The sequence below is a fragment of the Choloepus didactylus genome, chromosome 9, assembly GCF_015220235.1.
Source record: "Choloepus didactylus isolate mChoDid1 chromosome 9, mChoDid1.pri, whole genome shotgun sequence".
Lineage (NCBI taxonomy): Eukaryota > Metazoa > Chordata > Mammalia > Pilosa > Megalonychidae > Choloepus > Choloepus didactylus.
Genome location: NC_051315.1, coordinates 72,837,132 through 72,864,149, shown reverse-complemented (window position 1 = coordinate 72,864,149; position 27,018 = coordinate 72,837,132). Strand labels below are relative to the sequence as shown.

Here is a 27,018-nt window from a genome sequence, read left to right as displayed (position 1 = left end):
CATGGAATTCTGCCTACCCAGGCTGTTCTTAAGACAGTTAGGGATAGCCTCCTTACAAATCAAAAAACTTCACTGAAAAATCTAAATGTCTAACAATTCTAGATTTCTGAAATTCATCACCTATTGCTTTATTTAGCTCTGTTTTAAAATATATTATCAATAATTACCAATAACTAATATCAGGTTTTAATCTGATATTATTTCTCAAAAACTGTATATTAAAATATTTGAAATTATTTGAAAATATTTTACCAGAAAACATGAATACATGGCAAATTCTTGTTTAGTTTAATCACAGCTCTAGTGTTGAAATGTCTTATATTTTTACTTGGGAAGATGAAGGTCACGAGTGAGCAACTGTATTGGCTGAAAGACAAATGCTTTTGTATCAGTGATCATAGAGAGTATCATTTGAATTAGTGTCTTATTTATGTATTGGAAAAAAGCATATTGTAGGTGGCTCCAAAATGTAATTATGGCTGAACCAAGGAACACTAACTTTTATTCTGTAATCTAAGCTACTAATGTATATTTCTCAATCCAAATTCTCAGATACTATGGCTCAGAACACAAACAAATGCTAACTGAATTTGTAATGTACAAATAATGTTCTTGTGGCTAATAACCATTAGTCCTTAAATTCATCTCCACTATGATATGAATTAGCTAAGTTGGCATGTACAGTCTAATTTCTTCCTTCTGAGCTTTATGCCTATTGTGGAGAATAGAAGAGTTATTACCTGCTTAGAGGCATAAGGTGCACTTTCTGCAGCCAAAGGTCACTGAGCAAACGAGTACTATTTTATTATATAAAATTTATTCAACAAATACTGTATTGCATCAAGTAAAAATAGACTATAGATTATATTTTGCTTATCTCTAACTTCTCCTTATGGGAATATTATACACAAATTAGAGAAAGGATTAAGGTAATTACATATGATGAAATAAACTAATTTCTTTAAAAAGTTAGATAAAATTTTTAACAAGGTTGTTCTTAAGCCAGAAGTAGTTCACAGCTGAATATGGCCTACAGACAAATTCTCTTTGGCCTACAGTCTTGGAAAGTTGAATTAGTTGCCAACATTAAAAATTAGGTTTCATATCAAACCCAGGCTTCTGGCTTCTCTTGAAAGATGGGAAGAACTCGTGGCAAGGGCCTGTATTTCCCCATGGTTAGGGGAGGGCATGTGTTCTTCAGGAAACCTCATCTACCAATCCCTATTACACTAGGCAAACATCAGTCATTTGTGTGGGTTTTTTTTTTTTTGGCCTCTTGTAGGCATCTGAGTTTGTGATCTCAATTTCATTCTTTCTCTCTTTCTCACAAGGAGGATTATCATCTTATTCTTGGATGATGGCTTATTTTTAAGAACTATTTCCTTTCAAGGCTGTGACATGTAATAATAAGAAAAAATAATTATTTTCATCACCCCAATCCTTAACATTTCAAAATCATTCTCTCTCTCTCATATGTGTACACACACACACACACAGACATTGAGTCACACAGACATGGAAGAAGATGCTATCATAGCACTTAATAAAGGAGGAAGGATGAATAGAGGCTGAAGAGTTTGTAAATGGTGATGGGCAGAAGTGGGGCTATGGAGAGGAAGCTGCAATAGTTTGGTTTTACGCTTATTCATTTCCTTGACAAGTCAAAGGAGAGTGCATCTGTATTAGGGGTGCTGGGTAAATGGGAGGCTCAACCATACCCACCTTCATGGATAGACAGATACCGAAATGCACACCTGGACAGACCCCTCCACATCCAAGAATGCAAAACACAAATCCACCAAGCAGGTGGTTTAAATCATTATTTACTGTAGCTGCTTCATGGAATTCTAATTTTGGAGAGTTCTTAGAGATGATATAAACTAACCCCTTTTCTTCATAGGATGATATACTAAAGTCCAGAGAGAAAGATCACATAAAGGGACTAAACATCAGTTCTCTGCAATTTTCATTATACTGTGGTGCTATCTTGAGACTCAAGAGGTTTACAAGGGGTAACCTTGAAATGGGTAAATGCCAATATGCCAATTATTATATTTATACAATTGACCACCTCACTTACATTCTAAGGAGATGAGACAGACATACATAAATAAAAATTCCTACTCAACTTTTTTGGTTTTCTATTTTATTAGAGAGTAGGGAATAATTGATTATAGATGAATTTTAGATGGTCAGGAAAATATCTTTCACTAGAATGAGGTTTACTGGGGAGGAGGCTCTGATAGGAAATGACAATAAGTTCTAGGAGAGGAAGTGACCAGATGTAAGAGAAGAAACAATTCTTTCCTCACAGAAATTAAAAAAAAATAAACTACTACCATCAAGCCAAAACATTCAATCAACCAAGCAACCTGATGTTTTTTCCTGGGTTGACTGAATTAGTAAATTGCTTTTCCTTTACTTTTTTTTTTTTTTGAGCGTGGTAGAGATATTTCAAAAGTATTATGACAGTGTACTCCTATAGGTTTTTCCTTTAATGGAAAAAAATTAATTATAAAAGCAATACCTGTTAATTTTATAAGAAGTAGGAAAAAAAAAACTCCACAGAAAATAACCTACCTTGAATTCCATAACTCATAGAAAACCAGTATTAATATTTTAGTATGTCTTTTTCTAGTATTTCTCCTATTCATGAATGAAAATTTTAAAACCACTGATATCATAGTATGAACTGTGAGACAGAAAAACCATTGGAAATCATTTCGTACATATGTAAATAAATGGAAGCTTGTTTTGGTAATATGCAACAATGTCAAAAATGACGGAGAAGAAATGAGCAAAAGCCATTATTCAGATTGAGAACAAATCTTTAGCTTTTGGCTCCTTAAAGGGAGAGACATGGAGGAAAGTCTAAACGTACCTTTGCTTTTTCATAGGGATAAAATTTAACGGTTGGATAGGCTCTAATACCAGCTTTTTGGCATGTCTGAGCATAAGCTTGACAGTCTACTTTTCCAGCTTTCACTTTTCCTTTAATCATCTGAAAGAGAAAATTATAATCGGTCATTTTCTCTTTGGCATAAACTATTATGGCCACCACAAAGCAATACATACTAAAAATTTACAATATTTATAAATCAAATAATTCATTATTTGAAAAATTTAGTTTTCGTGCTCCCCATTCAAACAAGATAGTTTCCAAATTCTTTCTGGCTCCTTAAGCCTCCTACTCACCCGACACCTCCCTCTGCCTTATGAGAAAGTTGAGAGGCTTCATGCCGAATTACCTCAACTTCTTCCTGCTACCCATACCTTTTGTGCATCATGCCTACAACATCCCAGTTTCTGTGCTCGTCTTTCCTCCCTTCTCTGGTCTCACATGCTGAGGTAGCATTCTTTGTGTTGTGGATGGCTGAATATGTCACCTACATGCTGCAGTCCCTGCCTGTCATATCTTTTGCTCTCTCCTCAGTTTATATACATATGATGGAAAAAGCATCCCTTTTTTGACTTCATTGGTTTCTTGGGTGACCACTCTGCTTTTGTCCCTCTCTTTCTGAGCAGCAGTCTGCTCTTTCACTACTTCCTCATCATCTACTTATATCAACACATTGTTGACTGGCTTCTGTTCTTAATGCTCCTCTGAAACTGCTCTAAAGTCTCTAATGATTCCATTCGGCCAAACTGAACCGATACTTTTCAGTCTTCTTAATGGGCACTGGACATTACTGACCACTCTTTTTCTTTTCTTTCTTGGCGTTGATGACACTATGCTATCTTGGCTTTTCTACTCCTCTAGCTGTTGTTCTTCATTTTCCAGCATGTGGTCCTCCTCATTACCTGCCCCTCAAATTACAATATCCAATCAGAGTTCTGATTTTGGTCAACAACTCTGTAATGTGAATACTTTTCGAGGGAGATTTTATATACCTACACACTGATGAACCCCAACCTCTCCCCTTGATTACACATTCAACTACGTACTGGCCTTCTTCAGCTGGATGCCTCATAAGCACCTCAAACACAATGTATCTAAAATGAAATCTTTCCATATTATCTGTTCTTCCTCCTGTCCTACCATTCATTCTAGTCAAGCCAGAAACTAGGGTCACCTTAGTCTCTCCCGTATCTATCACAATCAATCAAGCACCAAGTCCTGCTTATTCTTATATCTCTCTTGTATTTGTCTACTTTTTATCACCACTGCCCTGATTCTGGTTCAGGTTATCCTTTACTTTAGGACAATTAAAATATCTCTGCTGTCTCTAGTTCTCTCCTCAAGGCTGGGATGTTCACTAGTCAGACTTACTTGTGCTGCTAGAGCACCAGCAAAGCTGTGTGCACAAGCAGGCATACAAATACACAAATTATACTCACACTGAAGGTCAGAGAAATCTAGAAATGTTATTTTAATAAGTTGTTATTTCTAAAATGTTTACTTTAAATATTAGTTTGTACTTTCAATTACTTATGGGAAGGCATCATATTGTTTTTGGTGCTCTATATATCTTTCTCTGGCCCTGTTGGCCCTGATTCAATCCATCCAATGTGTTCTTTCTAACATGTAAAATGGATCCTGCCATACTCAAAAGTTCTCTTTAAATGCTTATATAGAATACATTTTGAACTGTATGAAATCACTGTAGTAGAGTATGCAGTGTGAATAAAATGTGGGAGAAAGGACCAAACATTCTGCTTCCCACCTATCTGTTGAGCATCAGCTTTTGCCAGTCCCCTTCTGTTCAGACCCTGGAAATACTGGCCTAACAGTAGAGATCTCTGAATATGCATTCCTCTCTCATGTCTCTGTTTCCTTGTAAATACTGTCTTCTCTGCTTGGGGTGCTCTCCAGCCAACCCTTTCAACTGCCAAACTCCTAGTAATTCTTACCTCAAATGCTAATTTCTGTGGTGCCTATTGTCTTTTCCCAGCATGACTCTGACATTTTTGTTCCCACCTCAGTCTAATTTCACCACAGCAATTATCTTGTTGAATTGTATATATTTATTTGTATTTTATCTTCCTACTAGATTAACATTTTCTTAAAGACATGCAACTTTTGTTTTTTCATCTTTGTAGCCCTAGCACCTAGCATAATGCCTTTCACTTGGATCTTAGGATTTGATGAATAAATGATCTCTCTCATGTTTATTGTATTTTCTGTAATATCAAGATAGCTTAGTTACACACTTTGTAATGCAAGTCTAAATTTGCAGTATATGAGAGATGAGGGATAAGACATTCTGTTAAACTTCCTTTTTCTCCAAATGTCTAAGAAGAAAAGAATGAAAAAATGTTCAACATCATTAGCTATTAGGGAAATTCAAATAAAAACCACAATGAGATAGCATTGTACCATCACACCCACTATTTCACATCCACTAGAATGGCTATGATTAAAAAAACAAAAAATTACAGGTGTTCAAGAAGATGTGGAGACATAGAAACACTCATTAATAGCTGGTGGATTACAAAATGGTGCAGATGCTATGGAAGACAGTTTGGAAGCTCCTCAGGAAGCTAAGTATAGACTTGCCGTATGATCTGGCAATCCTGCTATTAGGTATATATGCAGAAGAATTGAAAGCAGAGATCTGAGCATATATCTGCACACCGATGTTCATAGCAGCATTATTCACGATTGCCAAAAGATAGAAGCAACCGAAGTGTCCATCAACTGATGAATGGATAAACAAAATGTAGTATATTTATATGATGGAATATTTTTCAGTTGTAAAAAGGAATGAAGACCTGATACATGCAACAATATACATAGGTGAACCTTGAGGATATTATACTGAATGAAATAAGCCAGCCCCAAAGGACAAATACTGTATGATGTCACTGATATGAACTAATTATAATAAGCAAACTCACAGAGATAGAATCTAGAATATAGGTTACCAGGAGACAGACGGGTAGAGAATGGGGAGCTGATGCTGATTTGTACAGAATTTCTATTTAGGTTGATTGTAAATGGATGGTGGTGATGGTAGCACATTATTGTAAGCTGAACTATGTATGTGCATGTGGTTGAAAGGGGGAGTTTTGGGTAGCGTATATTACTAGAAGACAAGTTAGAAAATAAAACAGGACTGTATAACACAGTGAACCCTGTTGTGTACAACGGACTGGTGTTAATAGTACAAGAATAAGAAAGTTCTTTCATGAATTACAGTAAATGTAGAACACTATTATAAGGTGTTAATAGGGTGGTATATGGGGAAAAATATACCTAATGCAAACTATCGACTACAGTTAAAAAATACTATTTCAATATTCTTTCATCAATTGCAACAAAGGTACCATACTAATGCAAAGTGTCAACAATAGGGGGGTATAGACGGGAATGTTGTATTTTTTTATATGACTTTTCTGTAAACCTACAACTTCTAATTAAAACAAAACAAAACCATTATGCTGAGTGAAGCAAATCAAAGTACTACATATTGTATGATTCCATTTATATAAAATGCAAATAAATCTATACAGACAGAAATATATTAGTGGCTATGTAGAGCAGGGGAAGGATAGAGACTGAGAGGTGACTGCCAAGGAGTATGGGGTTTTTCTTTTTGGAGTAATGAAAATGTTCTAAATTTGTGGTAATGAATGCAAAAGTCTGTGATTACACTAAAAGCTACTGACTGTACACTTGGATGGACTGTATGGTATGTGAATGTATCTCAAAAATCCCTTTTAAAAAAAGAAGATATAAAAAGTAAAAAGAATGAGTAATCTCTTATTTGAAGGATCAATCCATAACTAAAATAATCTTTTATGGCTTATAAGAGCTTTGAAATACCTCTGGTAAAAAAAAAATTCCTATGGCTTGGGACTCTCAGCTTTCGTTTTGGCCTAATGGAACTGGTGCTGACTTACTTATTTCTAATGACTGTTTTATACAGCCAGTGACAAGAATTCCTTGATTATGTAGGCAAGGAGGCTATGAATCTGGATTAGGTCATTAAAAAGACTGCTATGACAGAAATACCAAAACCCAAGTGATATTCAGTTTAAGTTTACAAACATTTACTGAATCAGGCACTGAGGGTGTAACTATAGATAGATAAGAAAGGGACCTTGCCCTCAAGAAGCTCATAGTCTTGTGGAATAGATAGACATGTAAACAAATAATATGAATTGTGTAAATACACTGCTGGAGTATAAGATATCAAGGTGGCTCTGATTAACTGAAAAAGGGCAAAAAATGAAATAGTATCATCTAAGATGGGTTTTGTAGGAGGAGAAAAAAAAATACAGATCAAAGTAAGGAAAGAGCAGAGAGAAGGGAGCAGCCTCATACATAGGGATCAATCATGTTCAGAGGACTTGGAGTACTTTGGTGTGCATGGACAGTAAGGTGTGAAGTGGGAGATGGCGATAAAACAGAAGAGGAGGAGAAGAGTCAGATCAGGAATCTGAAGTCATTGGGTGAATGTCAAGAAACCTGGTTAATAGGAAGCCACAGAAGACAGTATTTTAGAAAGACCATGAGGGCAGCACTGAAGAAGGTAGACTGGAAGTATGAGACAAGTTAAAAGGCAAAAATGATGAGTCTAGGTGAGAGGAGATGAAGGCTTGGACAAGAGGCTAGCAGTGGAGATGGACAGGAGAGGATGGATTTGAAAGACGTTTAGAAGATAGAACTGATAGGATCTAGTGATTGGAGGGCTGCAGAGTATTGGAGGTAGGGGAAGAAATAGGGGACAAGGGGGAGGAGTGAGGTTTCTGGCTTTTATGGCTAGGTAGATGATGAAGTCATCAACGAAGAAAGAGAAGATGATAGCTAAAAGCTTTAATAAAGAACAAAGAAATCTGCAAAGATTAAAGTCATAGAAATGGAATATAGTTTTTTTAAATTCATAGGAAATTTTTAAGAAAAAAAGAATTATATTTAAAATATTTTATCTAATTATTAAAAAATGCATATGACTACAACTTAGTTAACTAGATAAACAAGACTTACCCTAGCCAAGAGCTCAAACTCTGGAGCAAAATTTTGGCAAGGTCCACACCAAGGAGCATAGAAATCAATCACCCAGTGATTTTTCCCTTGCAAAACTTTTTCACTGAAAGTCTGTGGTGTTAGATCTATGGACACTCGAGGTAAAAATCTGTGGCAAAGGATCAAAATGATTTTTCATTATAGAAAAAGAAAGTAACATCAAAATGTAATAGTGCAAAACTTTCTAAGTTAAAAAATGACTTCAAAGAATGACAATGTAATCAAGCACAACCATATTTTGGTAAATTACAATTCTTTACTAAGCACTTTAAAATGCTAGAACCGTAAACAGCAGTAAATTTAACTATAGACATAAGAGGAAGGTAAATAGCTTTGAATCTATTTTATATAATGATATATATTATATATACTCACCCTAAACCCCAGATTCTTAGGGAATACGCATCCCTATTCCAACCACTGTAACTACTGAAAGAATACAAACAAAAATATTGTAAACAGTATTTTCTGTAATCAGAAATATAAAGAAAATCTTTGTGTAGCAATTTAAAAAGTAGGTTTATAGTTGATTGACTTCATATAGCATCTCTCTTCTCAGATATACTTAGCTACAACTACTGCTTACATGGCTTACCAAATACATTTTATTTTTTCATTTTGATGTCTTTTTGAGCTCTAGACCTCACTGTCTACCTGCCTGCCGGACATCTCCTACAGATCCATGCGAACTGCAAACTCAAAATGTCTTAGGCTTTAGTTTCAGAACCTTTACTCAAGTTACCACTGTCTGTCAAATTCCTACCCATTTTTCAAGACCTATGTCAAAAGCTATCTTGTAAATGGAGCCTTTGAAAATTTCCTCAAATGACTGTGATCCCTTCCTTCTCTGAAATCCATGACTCATTTTTACTTCTTTAATAACATTCATTATATTTTGCCCTTGCATTTGAGTTTTCAACCAGAAATATCATGCAGTATTGTGGAAAGAGCATGGGCACTCAGACTTGGGTTCAAACCCCACCTTCAAACCTTAACAGCTGTGAACTTGCAAAGGTATCTGTCTGAACCATAGGTTACTTATAAGTCAATGAGGATAATGCTTCCTTCTTCACTGGGTACATAGGAGTATCTAGTACAGAAACTGAAATCAGGGAAGAACTTAAATGCTAGCTTTACCTTTCCTTATCCTGTTCTTTACTAGACTGTAAGCTTTATTAACAGTGGAACTGCTCAATTCTTTCTTTTGATCTGAAATGCTCCCTTAAACATGGTAGGTTCCCAATAAATATTTGTTGCGTTAACTTTTATTTACCCTAGGATTACTTTAAAATGTTAACAGTAAAAATAAATGGTTACAATAAACGTCTTCAGATTTGAGAGAATTTACTTACTGATATTCATAAGCTTTATTTGATTTCTGGGGAAAAAGTCTTATCTCAGGGTACCTCCGAACATTTTCTTGGGAACAAAAAGAATGGTACTGCTGGCAGTCTATACTGCCCACATTGATCAGTCCAGTTAACAACTATAAGGGTAAAAAAAAAAACAGATAAACAGAAGTGATTAAAATAAACTGCCTTCATAATTATTTTATATGTTTACAACAGAGAAATTGGCACCCTAAGATAGTTATTATTTATCAGTTATTTTAACCAAATAAAAATGGGTAAGGGCTTATACATAATAGGCCATTTCCAAGTAATGAATTAGGATTCTAATTCTGTAATCAAGAATTTACTACCTTTATTACAGATTAAATAATTGAGATAATTATGTATGTCTAAAATCCCAAGTGTTAGAAAAAAATATCTTATGAAAATCTTTGCAATGATGTTTCAGAGTTACTTTTTCCATTGCAGGAAAGCAGTGCAGGTATCACATTGACTCACACCCGAACACCCAAATTTAAAAAGTTTTATTAAAAGGAGGACAAAAATGTATTACCTTAAATGTTAATCACTTTAATGCTTATGTTTTTTTTTTATCTTAGAAATACATACTGCTGCATTTTTTATTCTGGTATTCAAATAATTTTGTTTCCAATATTTCATGATTTATAACATTGTCTATATGTAGGAAGTTTTCTAAATCCAAATGTTTTAATGATCAAGGCTATTTTTTTCTTACTTTTAAGTCCCACGATAGTGAAAAAACTGTATCATTAAGCTCTAGAAATAAATGGAACAATTTTAAACAGAAAATAAAGGGATTTTGGGGTTGACATTGGCAACAATTTGGTCAAAAGTGTACCAAGTGACACAGGGAAAATAGGCAGATTATCTTACACTATTCATATGCCAGGTAGTTAGAAAAAGAGTTGGAATTTAAGTGTGTCCTAAGAACTGTTATTAAATTATGATTTCTTTGTAAGTTCAGTCATCTTAATTTTCAAATAACTCTGTTATATAAGTATTCTTAGTAAATATTAAAATTTAAAATAAACTATTTTACTATACCCGGGCCATTCTCTTCCATTCTGGCATTAAGACTTGGCATGGATGACACCACGGAGAATAGAAATCAACCATCCAGACTTCATCATGTTTTCTTTGTTTAACTAGTTCATTGAAAGTGGCGGGTGTAAGGGAGACCACTGAAGGATTCTTAAGATCCTAAAGAGAATTTAATTTCCATTATAGCATATATAAAAAGGCCCTCTTCATACATTCTTTCAAATCGCTGGTATACATTATTTAGAAAAGTTCCTGTTTTTGAGAAATCAAAAGACACTTAAGGATATTTAAAAGGAATATAGCGAGCTATTATTAAAAAGTTGAAATGATACCCCAATTTATTTTTTAAGTTTGGATTCTGCCCATCAGTTTTCTTAAATCAAGGCCTACTTCCCCCTTATTTCTATCTCTATATATCACTAGAATCATCGTGCGTGGGGAAAAGAGGCAAGTTTAGGATTATGAGTAGATAAGGAAAAAGTTCCATGAGTCGCCCAGAGTCTGAATAGGCCATATAGTTCTATTCTAGAATCAAGAATAATTGGTTTGGAAATGACCCCTTAACTACTATGGAAAGTTTACCATACTATTTCTCTGACATTTTGACTGGCAGTACTGCACCACTTGTCTACAGATCACTTGATTCAAAAACAGCTCTAACAAAACTTCACACTATTGTTACTAGGTAATACTAACATCACTGGAAAAACAATTAAAAAATGAAACAAAACAAACTATTTCTTTGGAGGAGGGAGAGATGAGTAGGACAGACAGTAGAATGGTCTTCAAATGGAAAAAGATAAGCTAGAATTTTTCATTTTTATCTTAGGAAGCTCCTGTAGCTATTTTAGTCAATAAAGACTATTAGAAAAAAGGGGCTGCCAAAAATGCAGGGCACTTCTGTTTTAATACACAGCAGACTTGGCATAAGCTTTCTAGGACTGAAGAGGCCCTTAAGTGGGGTGCCCTGAATTTTCTGAATAATATTAGACTCACTCTCATGTCATTTATATGGGCCCTGAAAGAAATAGTCTGTGGTAGTTGTACAGAGAAAACATGGCAGGGTGGTGACAAGGCTTTATGTGAAAGTATAATTTAATATATTCAATAAATAGTTGTGTCTACTAAGTACAAGGTGCTATATACTAGGTAACAAACAAAACACACCCCTTATTCTCAGGATTTATAGTCAAGTATATAAGAATAAAACATTAGAAAAATAAAACAACTTGTCAGAAAATGTTTTGCCATGACAAGAATAAACTCCATTATTAAATATTCACATGTCGTATATACATAAATAGAAGGATTTATAGCCATGAGCTGTTAACTTAAAATACCTCTATAAACTCCAGGATCTGTTCAGCAGAGTGATGTCCTTCATATTCATGAATGTTGGACTGATTGAATACCACTGTTGTTGGATAAGCCTGAATGTTATACTGTAGGAGTGAGAATACAAGTTAAACAAAGATTTTCTAAATTATACCTATTTGCTTCAAGTTTATAACCAACTTGCCTTTAAGTAAAGAAACAAAAACAAAACTAAAAAAGAAAAACACTTTAAAAAAATCCATTGCTAAATTGCTGCAGGTGACTCAAAAAATTTAGCCCAGCTAAATTTAGCAAAGGAAATGGACTCATGCTACTCCATGAAACCCACGGACATCAAAACACTGAGAAGTAAGCATGGGTAATTACATGCTTGGTCCCTTTTACTCTTTTGAACCAAGATGGGAAGAAGCCATGATGAGCAGGCTATTTATCTCTACCTTGAGTTTTTTTTTAAACCAAAATAAATATTTTCTAGATGTAGAAGCAAATAATGGATGTAAGTGAGCATGAGCAAGTAATTTAATAACTAATGTTTATACCACTATATTTTAAGTTAAAGGATTATGAATCATGCCCTAAGAATGTGATCACTTTTTATTCTAGGAATCAAATAGCCTTTAAAGGTACAAAATGCTATAATTTGCTTTTCAGAATTAATATGGGCACCAGTCCAGAAAGCGTCTTCCTAAATTTCTGTTCTTATTTATTTTTAAAAAGTTGTAAGGTGAATCCCTGTCTTTGGATTTGCAGTAGTTGAATTTAAAAGTTGGTAGACACTCACTGGCAAATTATGTTGGAATCTTTGACTACGATTCAGAAATAATTTTAGAAAAAACAATGGAAACATTTATCCCATTTTTGAAAAATGAGTGCAAATTCAAATAATTCAGAAGATCTACAAAACAATTACAGCTGATAATGAACAAGTGCTTACTATGTGTTGAGCACTACTCTTATTTCTTCATTACAATTCTATCTGGTAGCTAATACTACTAAGCTCACTTAACAGATGAGGTTTTGAGAGGCAAAGTAACTTGCTCAAGGTCAACCACTTAGTGAATATGGGCCTCTATGGTATCAGATTCAACTGAATTGGTTTTAAACCCTTACACTTTACTAAATTATCTAAATGATATTTAATTTGTTGAGAGCAAACTAGAAAAACTGTAGGAATTCAAATTACAATAATTATCACAATACTTTTATATCTTTGAATGAGTTTTCAAAGTCACATACAAGATACCCAAAATTAAAGTCCTGACATAAATTTTTAACCTATGTTATGAAATTTCAAATGTAACATAACGAGAATAATCTAACATATTTTAACAAAGTAAGCTTTTTTCCAGAGTGGCAGATTGCTGAATTCTCTTTGTATCCCTTTCCTTCTCCTCCTCCATATTAGAGGCAACAACCATCTTTAATGTTTTAAATATTTAAATATTTAATGTCTGTAAATATTCTAGACAACATTTTCTCAGTTATATGTGTTGCAAATACTTAGTCTGACTTAATTTTATAGTGTTTCTTTCCTTTGGCAATAGTTTTAAAATTTAACGTAGTTCTTACAGTTTCCATTTTTGTTTCTGGAGTAAGCAATTATTCCCCACACAGAAGGCATAAAGATTCTCCCCTATATTTACTTCTAATACATTCTTAAATACATTGCTTGCTTGCTTTTCCCTTTGTACCCTCTTCTTTTCGTCTTTTCCTTCACCCTCCATGTCTTTTTTCAAAATGCTTTAGTTTTTATAAGACATTTAAAACACACACAACAGTAGAGGGCTCTAAACTCCATGTGCTCGTTATCCAGCTACAATTATCATCTAGACATGGCTAGTCTTATTTCATCAATACTTCAATCTATTCTATCCCTGCCTCAAGACTATTTTAAAGCAAATTTCAGATAGTTACTGAAATATTTATGGATGAAATGATAGCTATCTCTAAAACATAAGGACTTTCCTTACTTCCTAATATAACCACAATATCATCTGTTAGTGTTCAATTTTCCCAATTATCTCTTTTTCTCCCCCCTGCAATAGGTTTGTTTGAATTGCATCCAAATAAGGTCTATATATTGTATTTTATTGTTGTATGTTAAGTTTCCTTTAGTCTCTTTCAATTTATTTGTTGAATAAATAAATTTAATAAACTGGGTCATTTGTTTTGTAAACTTCTTTACATACTAGGATTTTCAAATTGCATGTCCATGGTATCACTTAACATGTTCCTCTGTCTCTTGGATTTCCTATACAATGATAAATAAGGGGGCTTGATCTGATTTAGGTTAGTTTTTTCTTGCCAAGAATATTTCATAGACGGTACTACATATACCTTCATCAGGAGGTATTTAATTTCCAGTTCTTCCTGGAATTGGAGAGTGAATATTTTATTAAGTTGAGAAAATATTCTTATGTGAACAAAAGCTCAATAAGCTCATTCATTGTTTTGATTTTCTTCTTTTAACTATATTTAGAAGACAACTCTGAGGAAAGCCAAAGAATAAAAATCAGAATGTAAAAAGGTATTAAGTAGAAGACATAAAAATCTTAAATAATTGGGAAATTATGCAAGCATTTTTATGAAGCCAACTAAATATGTTCCTAAGTTTGATAAATAACACCATATATATGTTCAACCACAAAAATTATCTATTCATGTTTTAATCTGATTACAATTTTGTACCATTTGTTTAAACTGTTTAAATAATTTGTTATTCTAAATGGATGATGTACATTTGAAAGTTATTTTATCAGACTGGCAAACTACATATTTTGAAAAAACTTATTAAGAATAAATTTTTATACTTGTGCCTTACCATGTTACAGAGTCCTTCATGAACTGTACAATCCAGTGTACCAAACTTAAGCTGACCATAAAGATGCTTTGATGCTTTTCGTAACTCTGGCAATAAAGCTCGACATGGTGGACACCACTATAAAAGAAAAAAACTATTCATAAGTACTGAGCCAAATGAAACCAAAAATTCATATTTGCAACAAGCAATATGCCAAATAATATAAACTATACTTGCAAATCTTATGAGTATATACTTTAATCCCTGGAAGGGCAAGTATACAATGCTCACTTAGAAGTAGTATGTGCTGGTGGAAAGTGAATGATAGTCTTGTACTAATAGTTCATGATTACCTAGAAAATGTCTTTTTTTGCTATGACAACAGAAAATCTGATGATACAGAAATTTGACAGATATAAAAATAACTTACAGGGGCAAAAAAATCAACAAGCCATGGTTCTTTGTCACTGGCAGGAAAATTTTGAGGTCCAAGTGTAGTAACATGAGAATTAACACTTTCTTTGGCAAATGCAAGTATATCATATAGAATCTTCTTTCCTTTGAAATTGAATAAGAAAAAAATTTCAATCCACATTCTGTCTTTTGTATCCATAAAAGCATTTCACATTTTATACTCAAAATATTAAAGAAGGAAGGTGAACTTATGAATAAACTGATTTGGGGAAGATACAGTGTTCTGTATGATACAGATAGGTTTGCTCTGCCAGGAATGCCCTTGCCTAGTACACCCTTCTGTCCCTTGGAAGACTAGTTAAAATGGGAGCCCTCTTTGAAAAGTTCCTTCTTCCTGAGAGGCAAAATAATAATTTCTCTGCAGTGTAGTGTGAGTTTCTTATGCTTATCTCATCTATTACTGTGGCCTAACTCCCATATCTGTATCTTCAGCCTAGACCTCTCTTACAAGTTCAAAACCCGTAATACCAACTGCCTAGTGGAAAATTTTACCTGGATGTCACATTAGCATTTCAAACACAATACATCCGCTTTCTCTATCTTGGCAATGACATAACCATCTGCTACGTGTCCAAATAAGATTCCCCAGTCTTGACTTCTCTCTCTGCCCTTGTATGATAAACTCCACCCACCCTTTCTCCTACCATCTCCAACCTCTTTTAACATCTAAGGTCAGCCTGGCCTACTGCAATTATCAAGCTAGTCTTTTCTGTTCCTGGTTTTCCTTAACTAATACATTTTCTACACTGCCATCAGTCAATTTATAAAAACATTATCTGATCATGTTGTCCTCTTGCTTAAAGACCTCTAATGATATGCCTCTAATGATATGCCATACTCCTCTGCTTCGCAAATAAAAACTTTCTCAACCACTGGGTAGTCCACTTTCCCATGTGCCTCTTTGGTTTATCTACTCACTCAAAATTAAATAAAATACCTATTATGTGTCAGACCCTGTTTTAAATGTTACTGCTTCTACCTGTTATTCCTTCCTCCAATCTTGCTTCCATCTATTTTAGGCAGCCAGTCACCATCCCAAAATATAAAACTAGTTAAATCATACCTCTGCTTAAAATCCATAAATGCCTCTTTTTTGCCCTCAGGAAAAAGTCCAAATTCCCATACAGGGTAGATGAGATGTGTAATTTGGACCCCTGTTGCCCTCTGCAGTTTCAAGTCTCATTCCTTCCCTAGTACTCAAGATTCCAGTTTTTCCTGGAATTCTTGCTTTGCTAAGAATGTGGGAGACTCTCTCCTATCTTAATGGTCTATGAATACATTAGCTTATTTCCCATGCTTGGAATGTTTGCCTTCTCTTCCTTTGGGTAACCATTATTTATACTTCAGATTTCTACATACATACTCCTTTCTCCAGGGACTTCTCTGACCCCAGAAAATTGGGTTCTTCCTAAGTGCAACCCATGCTTATCCCTTGTAGCCAGCCACCAAGATAGTCCCCAGTGATGTCTATTTTGTGCGCTCACAACCCTTATGAAGTTCCCTTCCACCCTGTTCCAGGGTTAGCGTGTGTGACCAACAGACTACGGCAAAAGTGATGGCTTGCCTCATCTGAGATCAGGTTATAAAAGACACTGTGGCTTCTATCTTAGTCTGTCTGTCTCTGTCTCAGACCACTCATTCTGGAGGAAGCCAGCTGCCATATTTGAACAGCCCTAGAGAAACGCCTAGATGGGGAGGAACTGAGGCCTCCTGTCACAGAGGCCTTCAGCCCATCATGAGTGAGCTTGGAAGAGATCTTCCAGTCTTGGCCAAACCTTCACATGATCGCAGCCCACCTTGACTGCAACCTCATGAGAAACACTGAGACAGAACCACCTAGTTAATCTGGTACCCTGATTCCAGACCTTAGGTGGGTTAATAAATGTTTAAGTTATAAGTTTTGGGGTACTTGATTACTTACCAATAGATAACTAACAGCCCCCCTCCAGACATTTTTCAATATGCCTATTTACATGTCTGTTCTTCCCTACTAGTCTATAATGTTCTTTAAGGTAGAGATTATGTATGGTTCACACTTTTCCCTACTTCCTAGTACTGGAGTAGACACATATAGATGCTCAATAACTATTTATATCAACTATTAAAAACAATGAAATAATGCAAATTATGTTATAAAGTTAGTGACTGCCCATAAAAGGAAGTACTTATTGTTTATGGTACATTTCTCAAAGGGGAAAATGCTGAAAGTTAAGTTTTAAAGGGTGACTGGGAATTTGCCAGATATTTTGAGGAGCAGGAGAGAATGATTCCAGTGCAAGCAGAGGAAAAATCATGTGTGAAGGCTCAAAGGATTGAAAGAACATGACATTTTCAGGGATCTACAAGTAGCGGGAACTAAGATTATTTGGAGGAACAGAGGTGGGAGCTGAGGATGGAAGAGATGGCAGAGGTAGATCATGAATGTATTTCAATCATTTAATAACTATTTACTGAGATCCTACTATGTGCTAGGCACCATTTTGGGTGCTAGAGATAAAGCAGTGAGCAAAACAGAAAACGTTGTCACTGCTCTTACTCTAAGGAATTTGAAGTTTATTGTAAAAGCAACCAGGAAAGTCTGGACAGAGAAGTGACAAGAAAAAGGTGTTCTAGGGTAGTAACTGCAAACAGAAGGGAATCGATTGTAAAGAGGAAAGGGTAGAGGTTGGGCAATCGAATAGTAGGATATTATAAGAGACAAAGGAGCTGACAGATCTGAACTAAGGCAGAAAGCACAGAGAAGAGGGGGAACTGAGAAATAACTGAAAGGTAAACAAGGAACAGAACCCCATTACTGAAACTTGGTCATTTCTAGCACTTCTAGGAAGTGGCATGGTTAAGTGGGTAAAAGCTTAGGCTTTGGAGTCAGACACATTTGGATTCAAAAATCTACCTTGACAAGCTACTCATGTAATGTGGGGCAAGTAACTTAACCTTTCTGACCCTGTTGTTTTCCCTCACTGGATTGTTGTGAAGAGAAATCAAATCATGTATGTAAAGCATTTAGCAAAGGGTCTGACTTCTAGAAAGCACTGAATAAACAGCAGTTATTGTTAGGTTTAATCCCGTGCAATTTTTGCTCACATGGGTACTTCTTCTAGAAAGCCTCACTTCTTTTATTCCCACATTTATTTTGAGGAATTGAACAATCTGTGCTCAATTCCAATGTTACCTCTTGACTTATATTATGCAGGAGTCTCTTTATTTGATCTTGTTGTAATTTATACAATATGCTATTACAATGTTTTTTACTTTTTCTTATAGATCTTTCTTCCCTTCTTGAGTGTACAGTCCATGTCTCACAACTCTGTATCCCTAACATACAAAGCAATGCTTTCCAAACAGGCATTTCATAAATTTGTTAATCAGTTAATTGTATTAGTAGTTTTAGTTTGTGTGTCTCCTTTGCAACACTTGACATCCTTCAGGACAGGAGCTATGAAGTATCCCAAACTATAGGCATTGGGACTGTACTTAAATGAGCACAGAGCTGAAGTCCAAAATAAGCTAAAAGGTAGAAATGCAATTACAAATGCTAGAGAGTTAACTAAGCAGTATGTGAAGAAGTTTTGTAGTCTAGGGGAGGACAAATTCAAAAGAACATCTGGAAATTGCCCATAAAAGCTGAGATGCTACATTAGCATATGGGAATGGAAACTGCAGGTGTTGCTTATCTTGCCAACAAGCAGGATCCTTAAATTACTCACTAGCCTATGTGTCACCAGTAATTTTGCTGAAACAATGATCTAAATATTGAATAGAGGAAAAAAAACACTTTAAAAAGGAGTGTAAGAAGGATAAATTAATTGTATGTAATTCAAAATACTTTTCCCCATAGAATCGTATTTAATTCAAAATGTCTTTCCCCATTAATAATCATTTCCATTTACCAATAAACGAGAACAAAGTTATTTACAAAAAGCATATAAAACAACAAAAAGCAGAATTAGAGAATTACAATCTGAAATGAAAATAACATATTATAATTTTCCCCCTTCTTACCATGATGAATTTCATATTCTTTGGTCCCTTGTCCTTTAAAGACTGCTAGACTTGGCTGAAAAACATAGAGATTACTACAGATGTCTGGTGCAGAGGAACAGTCAAACCTGCCAACCTAAAGTAGAAAGAAAAGGTTCAGACTGACTTAAACATAAAATCTTATTTAATATTTACAGTCATAAAGAGAACTCAAATAAGACACTGGACCAGGAAAATAATAGATAGAAATAACCCACTGACATTGAATACTAATACTCAATTTAGTTTAAAAAAAAAAAAAAAAAAAAAAAAAAGCCTCCTAGAGAGTTCAAAAACCTGAGAGAAAATTTACAAGAAAATATGAAGTTGATTAAGAAATCTATCCTTTGAAAATATAGAGAATATTCCATTATCTTGGGGTTGGGGAAGGTCTACTTTCTAAGTACAAAAAAAGATTGACAAATTTAGCTACAGAGTGGAAGAAAATGGCATAAATAAAATTAAATGGCAAATGATAAACCAAGAAAATAATTGCAGCATTTAAGACAAAGGATCCATTAGGAAATAAAAAGCTGGACAAACTTCCCATCAGGAAACAGAAACAGGGTAAAAAAGAGAAAGTACAGAAGAAATACAACTGATTAATAACCATGAAAAATATATGTGTTTTTCAATCCCACTAAGCAAATAAAGTGATTATTATTAACATGACTTTTGGCCTATCAGAATGGTGACAATTATAATTAAAAAAATGATGATACCATGTTTGGCTAGGGTGTGCAGAAACAGCCACTCACATATTGTCAGTGAGATTTAAGTTGGTATTAACTTTCTGGAGGAATCTTTGGTAAAAAGGAGGAAAAACCTTTAAGAAAATATATAACCTTTGAGTCAAAAATTCCTTATACTAAGAACTTGACTGGACAAGTTCTGTATTGTTTCACATAAAAAAAAATAAACGCAACTTAAATGTCAGTAAGAGTGGACTTGTTAAAAAAAATTATGGTGTAAATATACAGTGAAATACAATGATATATATTTGTGAGGTGTGATGTTGAATGAAAAAAAATTTGTAGAACAGTATATAGTGAATCCATTTGAAAAAAAAAAACATATAAATTTGTGACCATTACAATATATATGCCTATCACACATATACACAGACAGACCTATACACCCACACATACACACACTGATAAAAAGTTTTAAGGGTTATACAATAAACTCTAAATAACTATTATTAGCAGTAGGAGTAAAGATTTTTAGATGTTTAATTCATTAATTTGCTTACTTATATATTCTAATTTTTGAACACTAACAAGAATTACTTCTATGAAGAAATATTAAGAATTAAAAAAACAGGAAAGATACTATATAGTATGTATTCTGGGAAAATTGTATGATACAAATTATCAAATGCCAGTGACTCAAGAGAAATGAAAATTAGCTACTTCAAGATATCTCGTCAATTTTTAATGGAAAAAAGGAAAAATGAAAACACAACCCTGAACAAAAATAATTAGGGACCTCTTAATACAGAATTTTAAATAAACCTTTTTATGTTATTTAAAATTTAAATATTTCTAAGGTAATAAAGCACACTAGCAAAAGGGCAGGCAGAATACATCTTTCTTACTTGAATATGTTCATTTTTAAGTAGAGTTTTCAGTTTCTTCAATTCAGGATCATTAGAATTTTCATTTTTTCCAAAATGAAAAAATAAGAGCCATCTATGGTGAGCTAAACGATCCTTAAAAGTGATAAAGAAAAATAAATGTCAGAGATGGGAAACTATACTAATGATTCTGATCTTTATTCTTTGACTTAATTTTAGCCACCCTACCAAATACTTCAAAATATTATCTAAAATTCAGACCCATTCAACACACTTACTTAGAATAATGGTATGTAAATCAATTATATAATATTATAGGAGGATAAAAAAGCACTAAACAATAAAATTTTAAAAAGTAGATAACTGTACCAAGTATGTACCAATATCTGGCTAAAAGTGAGCGGTGAGGGATGGGGGGTGGGAAGGAGTCTGATTTATCAGGTTTAACGAAAGATTTGGTAGGGATACCAACTTAGAAAGCTCTGATGTCAATAAGCAGAAAAAAATAATTGATTCTACCATAAATTAAATATTTCTCAAGCTGCATCTTCTCAGTGAATTATAAAAATAGTTCTAATAAGTAAGAACACAGTGCTCCAAATGTAGATTCAAAGTTTCTACACTCAAAGCCTACCTTCTTGGGAAAAGGAAAGGTTAGGCTTTCCAGAGACTAAAGATCCACCTTGCATTAGCAACAACAGCTTAGAGTTTAACCTAGAATTGACTGATAAATAGTTCTTTAAAACTGTTATTGTCAATTGTCCCTAGTGAAGAATAATACAATTGCTTATTTTTAAATGTTAAGACTTCAAATATTACCAACATTTATTACTATTTATTATTATTAATGAAAATATTACCTCTAGTGTGTTTGCTGAAAGTAGTTCAAAACCTGGAAGATTACTCATTATTTCCAAATATATTTCTTTAGCATCCAATGAATTAAGAAACTAGAATAAGAGAATCATACTGTAATCTTTCTGAATAAACATCCACTTATTATAGTTAGTGCTTTAATTTTTTTTTCAATTTCCAGAGAACTTTTAAAGAAACAATACAGGAGTTAAACAGTTTTTAAGCTATTTCAAATGTTGCCTTTATCTTAAAAAAAAAAAAAAAAAAAAGTATACGGTATTTTTGGCATTATTACAAATACTGTATAACTGGGCCATTTCTTAAAAACAGTGACATAAAATAAATTTCATTTTTAAGTGTTTCATTAGCTGGAATATTCTATTAACTGTGCTGTGTATTCTATGATAATCATCACAATACCTTGAGAAAGCATAAAATCCTAGTATAACATAAATTACGAGGAAAAAACTGGATTACGTTCAATTTAATTTTAATGCTAACCATGTTTTACAGAATTTCAACACTCTACAAATTCTTTAAGAATTTTTATAATACTAGAATACTTGACGATCTAAGATACCCAACCAATAATTATCTTCTCAAGATAAGAAGAAATTAGAACTGGAAAATTGGGATGGAACTTAGTGCTCTTACAGGTTTTTAGAAATGATAATGTCCAAAAATCAAAGTGCTTAGGAGTTTTGCAGAGTAAAGTCCACTGACAAAGATCTTACCTAAATATGCTTTAGATCCAGGTCTTTTAATACTCATGTTTAAAAACAAACAATTATAAGATACGCCCCCCCCCCAGCCTTTATTTCTGTCCATATTTTTTCTTAGCATATATATATAAATATTTTTCACGAAATCTGATGGCCTAATTCTCAATGAAGCAGTTGTTGCTACAAGGAGTATAGCAATGGTTACATCAAGAAAATGTATACAGCTGACAAAACAAGAGTTTAAAATCTAATCCTACAAGTCTCTCCTCTTCCATTTTGGTTTATTCTCCTTATTACGGGATTTCTTAAATATATCTTTAATTAAAAACTACTATGTTTAACAATTCAAATATTACATGAAAAACCTAAAACTCTTTACATGGAGATTTTTCTAAAAATACTCTTATAGCAGCTTAAATATGTAAATGATTAACTGTCTAAAATCTCATTATAACCCTATTTTTCTTAGGGTAGAATTTGGTAGACTTACACTTATGAAGGATATTCTCTAACCTCTGAATTTCACCTTCCAGACTTACTTTGCAGGCACAGGATTTTATGTTTTAAAAAAATCTGAATGCTTTTAAGGAGGGACATGGACTCTTTAATTTATCACTCTATTATTTCATTTCTAGTATTCATTTATGTTTCTTGTCTAAAACAGCATTGGAGCTTACGATTTTATATCATAAAACCCAAAGATCTCACTAAAATATTAGACTGTAGTACTGAAGGTAACTGCCGATGTTAAGTGTTGGCCAAGGTGAAGGTAATCCTCATGAACTGGTGGCAAGAGTATAAACTAGCACAGCTTTTCTGGAGAGCAATCAGGCAATAGGAATTTAATTTAAAATTGCTGCAGACAAACCATTCTAAACAGATAACTGAAGAAATGCAAAAAAAACACACAAAAAAACAAAACAAAAAAACACAAACAAAACAAAAACAAAACAAAACAAAAAGCAAGAAACAAAGCCAAAAACAAACAAAAAAAATAAGAATATTCATTACAAATATTGCTTATGATCAGGAAAAAGTAGAAACAACTTAAAACTCTAAAAACAGGATTAAGTATAACATTCTGTCAGTGGATTACTATTCAAGGATAGTGAATTACTAAAAGGATTAATGTATATATACATAAATATAAATTATAATAATATTTATATATATACTATATATAAAAATATAAATTATAATTACATATTTTTATATATAAAATTAACAAATATATTCCTAACAGGGAAAGATTTTTCTGATACACTAAAAGAAAAAACTAGATTGCAAAACAGAATGTACCATATGATCACATTTATAAAAAAATTCCATTTCTGCATTTAAGTATTCATTTATTTTGTATATGTGTGTATGTATATGTGTATGTATGTGTATATAAAATAGTGTCTACTATATGCCACACTTCTAGGCCTTTGGGAAACACGAAACATCAGTGAACAAACCCAAACTTACAATTTATTGGGGGAGAAAAATGATAAGAGTAAAATAAGTAAATTACACTGTATGTTACAAGGTGATAAATGCTCTGGAAATAAAACAACAGGGCAAGGGGGAGTGACAGTACCAAGCAGGGAGTGGGAGAAAAGGTGGCAGGTTGCAATTATAAAGGAATTTATTGACCGGTAACTTTAAAGCAAAAGACTTGAAGATACAATAGGTGACCACGTGGATTTGCTGGGAGAGAGAGTTCTGGGCAGAAGGAAACATTACTGCAAAAGTCCAAGGGTAGGAGACTGCCTGGCTGTTTGCAGAACAGCAAGGAGGTCAGTGTGGTTGGCCCAGTGATTGTGAGTCACAACAGAAATAGATGACATCACAGAGGTAGACAGTAAGGTGGGAATGTGGGAAGGGGTTAGGCTACTCAGAATGTGGCATTTACTCTGAGAGAAAAGGGGAACCATTGGAGGGTTTCAGGCAAACTAGTGACATGATCTAGTTTATGCTCAACATGGCTACTAAGTTAACGGACTGAAGTGGGGGAAAGGATAAAACAGAGAGCCCTTACGAAGCTGTTGCAGTAACTTGGCTGAGAGATGATGGTAGCTCGTAAAATAGTGCAGGTGGATTATGGAGTCATTTTAAAGACAGCCACAGGTTTTCTTGATGAATTGGTTATAGTGTAAGAGAAAAAGAGAGTCGTCAAGAATGACTCCAAAGTTTTTGGCCTGAATAATAAAAAATGGAATTATCATCAACTGAGATGGATAAAACTGTAGGTAGGGCAGATTTATGGGGGAAGACCAGAAATACAGTTATAGACATTTATGTTTGAGATGTTGACTAATGTCGCAGAGGAGATGTTGAAGAAATGGCAACAGGAGATATATATGTATTTACTGGAGAAGTTTGGACGACAGATATAAATTGGAAAGTCATCAACATAAATCCATAATTGCCTGTATATGTAAATACAGAAGAGATCTGGAAGGGTATTTACCAAGGTTTGATGGTGACTGTCTATGGCTGATTTGAATTTAAGGAATTTTACTTTTATTTATATATTTCTATATTGTATATGAACTTCTGTAAAGAGTATATGTTATCTTGAGCAACATTAACAAAAGCAGAAATACAATACAGAAAATAAAACTAAAGGAAGTTTATTCTTTGTCAGAGTCCTTTATTTTCTTTTTGAATTCCCTAGGGACCAATCCACTATTCCATTATTTATCTCAGCTCCTGGATCACTAGCTTGAGTTCTGTTTCTTTAGTCATAAAATTAAGGAGGTGACTACTACATCAGTAGATCTCCTAACCAAGTTTATATCAAAATCCCATAAGGTGCATTAAAAAAATACAGATGATTGGGTCCAGCCAAACATACCAATAATTTATATTTTAAGATTAGAAATAAACAAATAGAAACCAATGAAAACTCATGGTATAAATGTTCCTCCATTTAACATTAACAGTGTATCTCAGACTATCAGGGTTTAAGACACAGGTTTATATCAGTTTAAAAATAATCCTTCTTACAGACTCTACAACCTGGAGCACCCTAGAAATTAAATATTTGTTCTAAATCATTAAATATTTCACAATCAGACAATATAAAATTGATTCATTTCCTTGCTCACTGCTTATGAAATAGTGTATTATAAGAGTACGTGCATGTGCATTTATATGTAAATAAATTATGTTAAAGTGATTCATACCAAAATACCACTTTTCTCTTTGTTATTTAAAGAAGCTCCAGGAGGAAAATAGGCAGTAGTACTTGTTGTAATATCCAAACTTTTACAAAGGTTGTCCTGAGTAGCACAGTCGATCCATCCTACATTAACAAGACCATCCTAAAACGAAAGAAAAAAATATAAGCCATGTCACAAATGGAAGAAGAAGGAATTTAGCTTCACTGATCTAAAAACACAACTTATCCATGGCAAATTTAAAATTTTTTTTTAAATGAGCACTCAATAACTTAGGATAATGAATTGTAGTTTTCCCCAGATATTGAAAACCAGCTTCTAGACAATGCTTTTACAATTTCTTCTAGAAAGCTAATTATTCAATAATCTCTTTCAGATTTTAAGAAAAATCAAACTATATGTAAGACTTTTATGAAGTCCTTTTAATGAATATCATATAGTTATCAGACATTCTCTGTGTGTGTCTGCAAATGCATTAAAATTAGTACCTTTAAGGTTTTTACCTATTGTGGCTGACCTACTTTAATCAGTCCAAAATCCTATAGGAAAAAGTACATTTCTCAGAATCTTAAGTTACTAGAAAAAAAAAATGGGGAATAGACAAGTTGGGAGATGAAAAAACCAACATAAATATAATTGGGATCCCAAAAGGAGTAAAGAAAGAGAGAATGGGCCAGACACAGTAAAAGAAAAGATAGCTGAGAATTTTCTACAACTGATGAAAGATATTAATCTATAGATTCAAGAAGTTTACTAAATTCAAGCAGGATAACTAAGAAATCCACATTTAGGTGTATCATAATGAAACTTCAGAAAATCAAAGACAAAAAAACCAAAATCTTAAAATGTAGAATTATCTTGAGTTAGGCGGCTGTAGTGAATTTAAATAAAACTGGAACTTTTTTCACACTGTCATGCTATCTCAGCGTCTCTCACCCTGTCATTAGTAACATAAGGGGCTTTTGCATTGTCACAAGGCATCAGCATCTTAGACCCTAATGTTAGGTCCCTCAGTGACCACCCCTGATACCTGCTTATAGAAGATAAACAGCTTCTCCTTCTCCTCCCTAGGTCCTACAGACTCTCAATTCCCACTCTTGCTTTACCCCTATAACATTACAAAGGCACAGTCCCCAGGTCGACTGTAACGTTTTGTTTCCCACCTGCCTGATACACGCAATTCTCCTGCTGTGATTCCCCATTTGGCCCAGCAAGGCCTGCCGCTTTTCTCTGTTCTAGGACTTGTAAGTACTAATAAACTTTTCCTTCATACATCTCTGGTGTCACTCATTCTTGCCATACCTGACCATCTACATCAAGATCTGTACTCCTTACAATACAATGGAGTAGTAGGCAGGATATGCTAGTCACGGCAGATGGGAGATTCCAGGCATGTCTCACGTGGCTTCTAAAGAATAAACTGGCTTTCTCCACTAGGAGAAACTAGTTGGGAGGGCTTTTTGTCATGCTGGTTTTCGTAATGTGCAATGGTTTACCCTGCTTTGTGTTGCCTATTTTGAGTGTTTCTAACTTCTCATCCTAAATTGTGTGTCAGGCAAGTCTTGTTCTAAGAATTCCCCAGGAATCCTCAATCTTGCCTAGTGGAGTTTCTGGCTAGCAAGGGGGTGGTGGTGGTGATAAGAGTCGTATTGCTCCCCTCCAGAACTCCTGAGCCTAAGTTGTGTG

General features: G+C 34.0%; 1 protein-coding gene across 4 annotated transcripts in view; it reads right to left on the bottom strand.

The window, feature by feature from the left end:
* Positions 1 to 27,018, bottom strand: part of DNAJC10 (DnaJ heat shock protein family (Hsp40) member C10) — a 54,725-nt gene that overhangs the window by 7,631 nt on the left and 20,076 nt on the right. For 3 of the 4 annotated variants that reach the window (XR_005218793.1, XR_005218794.1, XM_037849538.1), the window contains exons 10-21: positions 25,339 to 25,476; positions 21,449 to 21,538; positions 20,610 to 20,723; positions 18,995 to 19,109; positions 14,949 to 15,076; positions 14,540 to 14,656; positions 11,724 to 11,825; positions 10,387 to 10,542; positions 9,322 to 9,455; positions 8,345 to 8,398; positions 7,931 to 8,078; positions 2,882 to 3,001 (exon numbers count right to left, since the gene is read on the bottom strand). Coding sequence is in view for 1 of the 4 variants with exons in the window: in XM_037849538.1 (XP_037705466.1) it covers positions 2,882 to 3,001; positions 7,931 to 8,078; positions 8,345 to 8,398; positions 9,322 to 9,455; positions 10,387 to 10,542; positions 11,724 to 11,825; positions 14,540 to 14,656; positions 14,949 to 15,076; positions 18,995 to 19,109; positions 20,610 to 20,723; positions 21,449 to 21,538; positions 25,339 to 25,476 (1,416 nt within the window). In the remaining 3 variants the exon portion in view is untranslated. Of the gene's footprint in view, positions 1 to 252; positions 367 to 2,881; positions 3,002 to 7,930; positions 8,079 to 8,344; positions 8,399 to 9,321; positions 9,456 to 10,386; positions 10,543 to 11,723; positions 11,826 to 14,539; positions 14,657 to 14,948; positions 15,077 to 18,994; positions 19,110 to 20,609; positions 20,724 to 21,448; positions 21,539 to 25,338; positions 25,477 to 27,018 lie in introns of all 4 variants that reach the window. The other variant, XR_005218795.1, reaches the window with a different exon arrangement.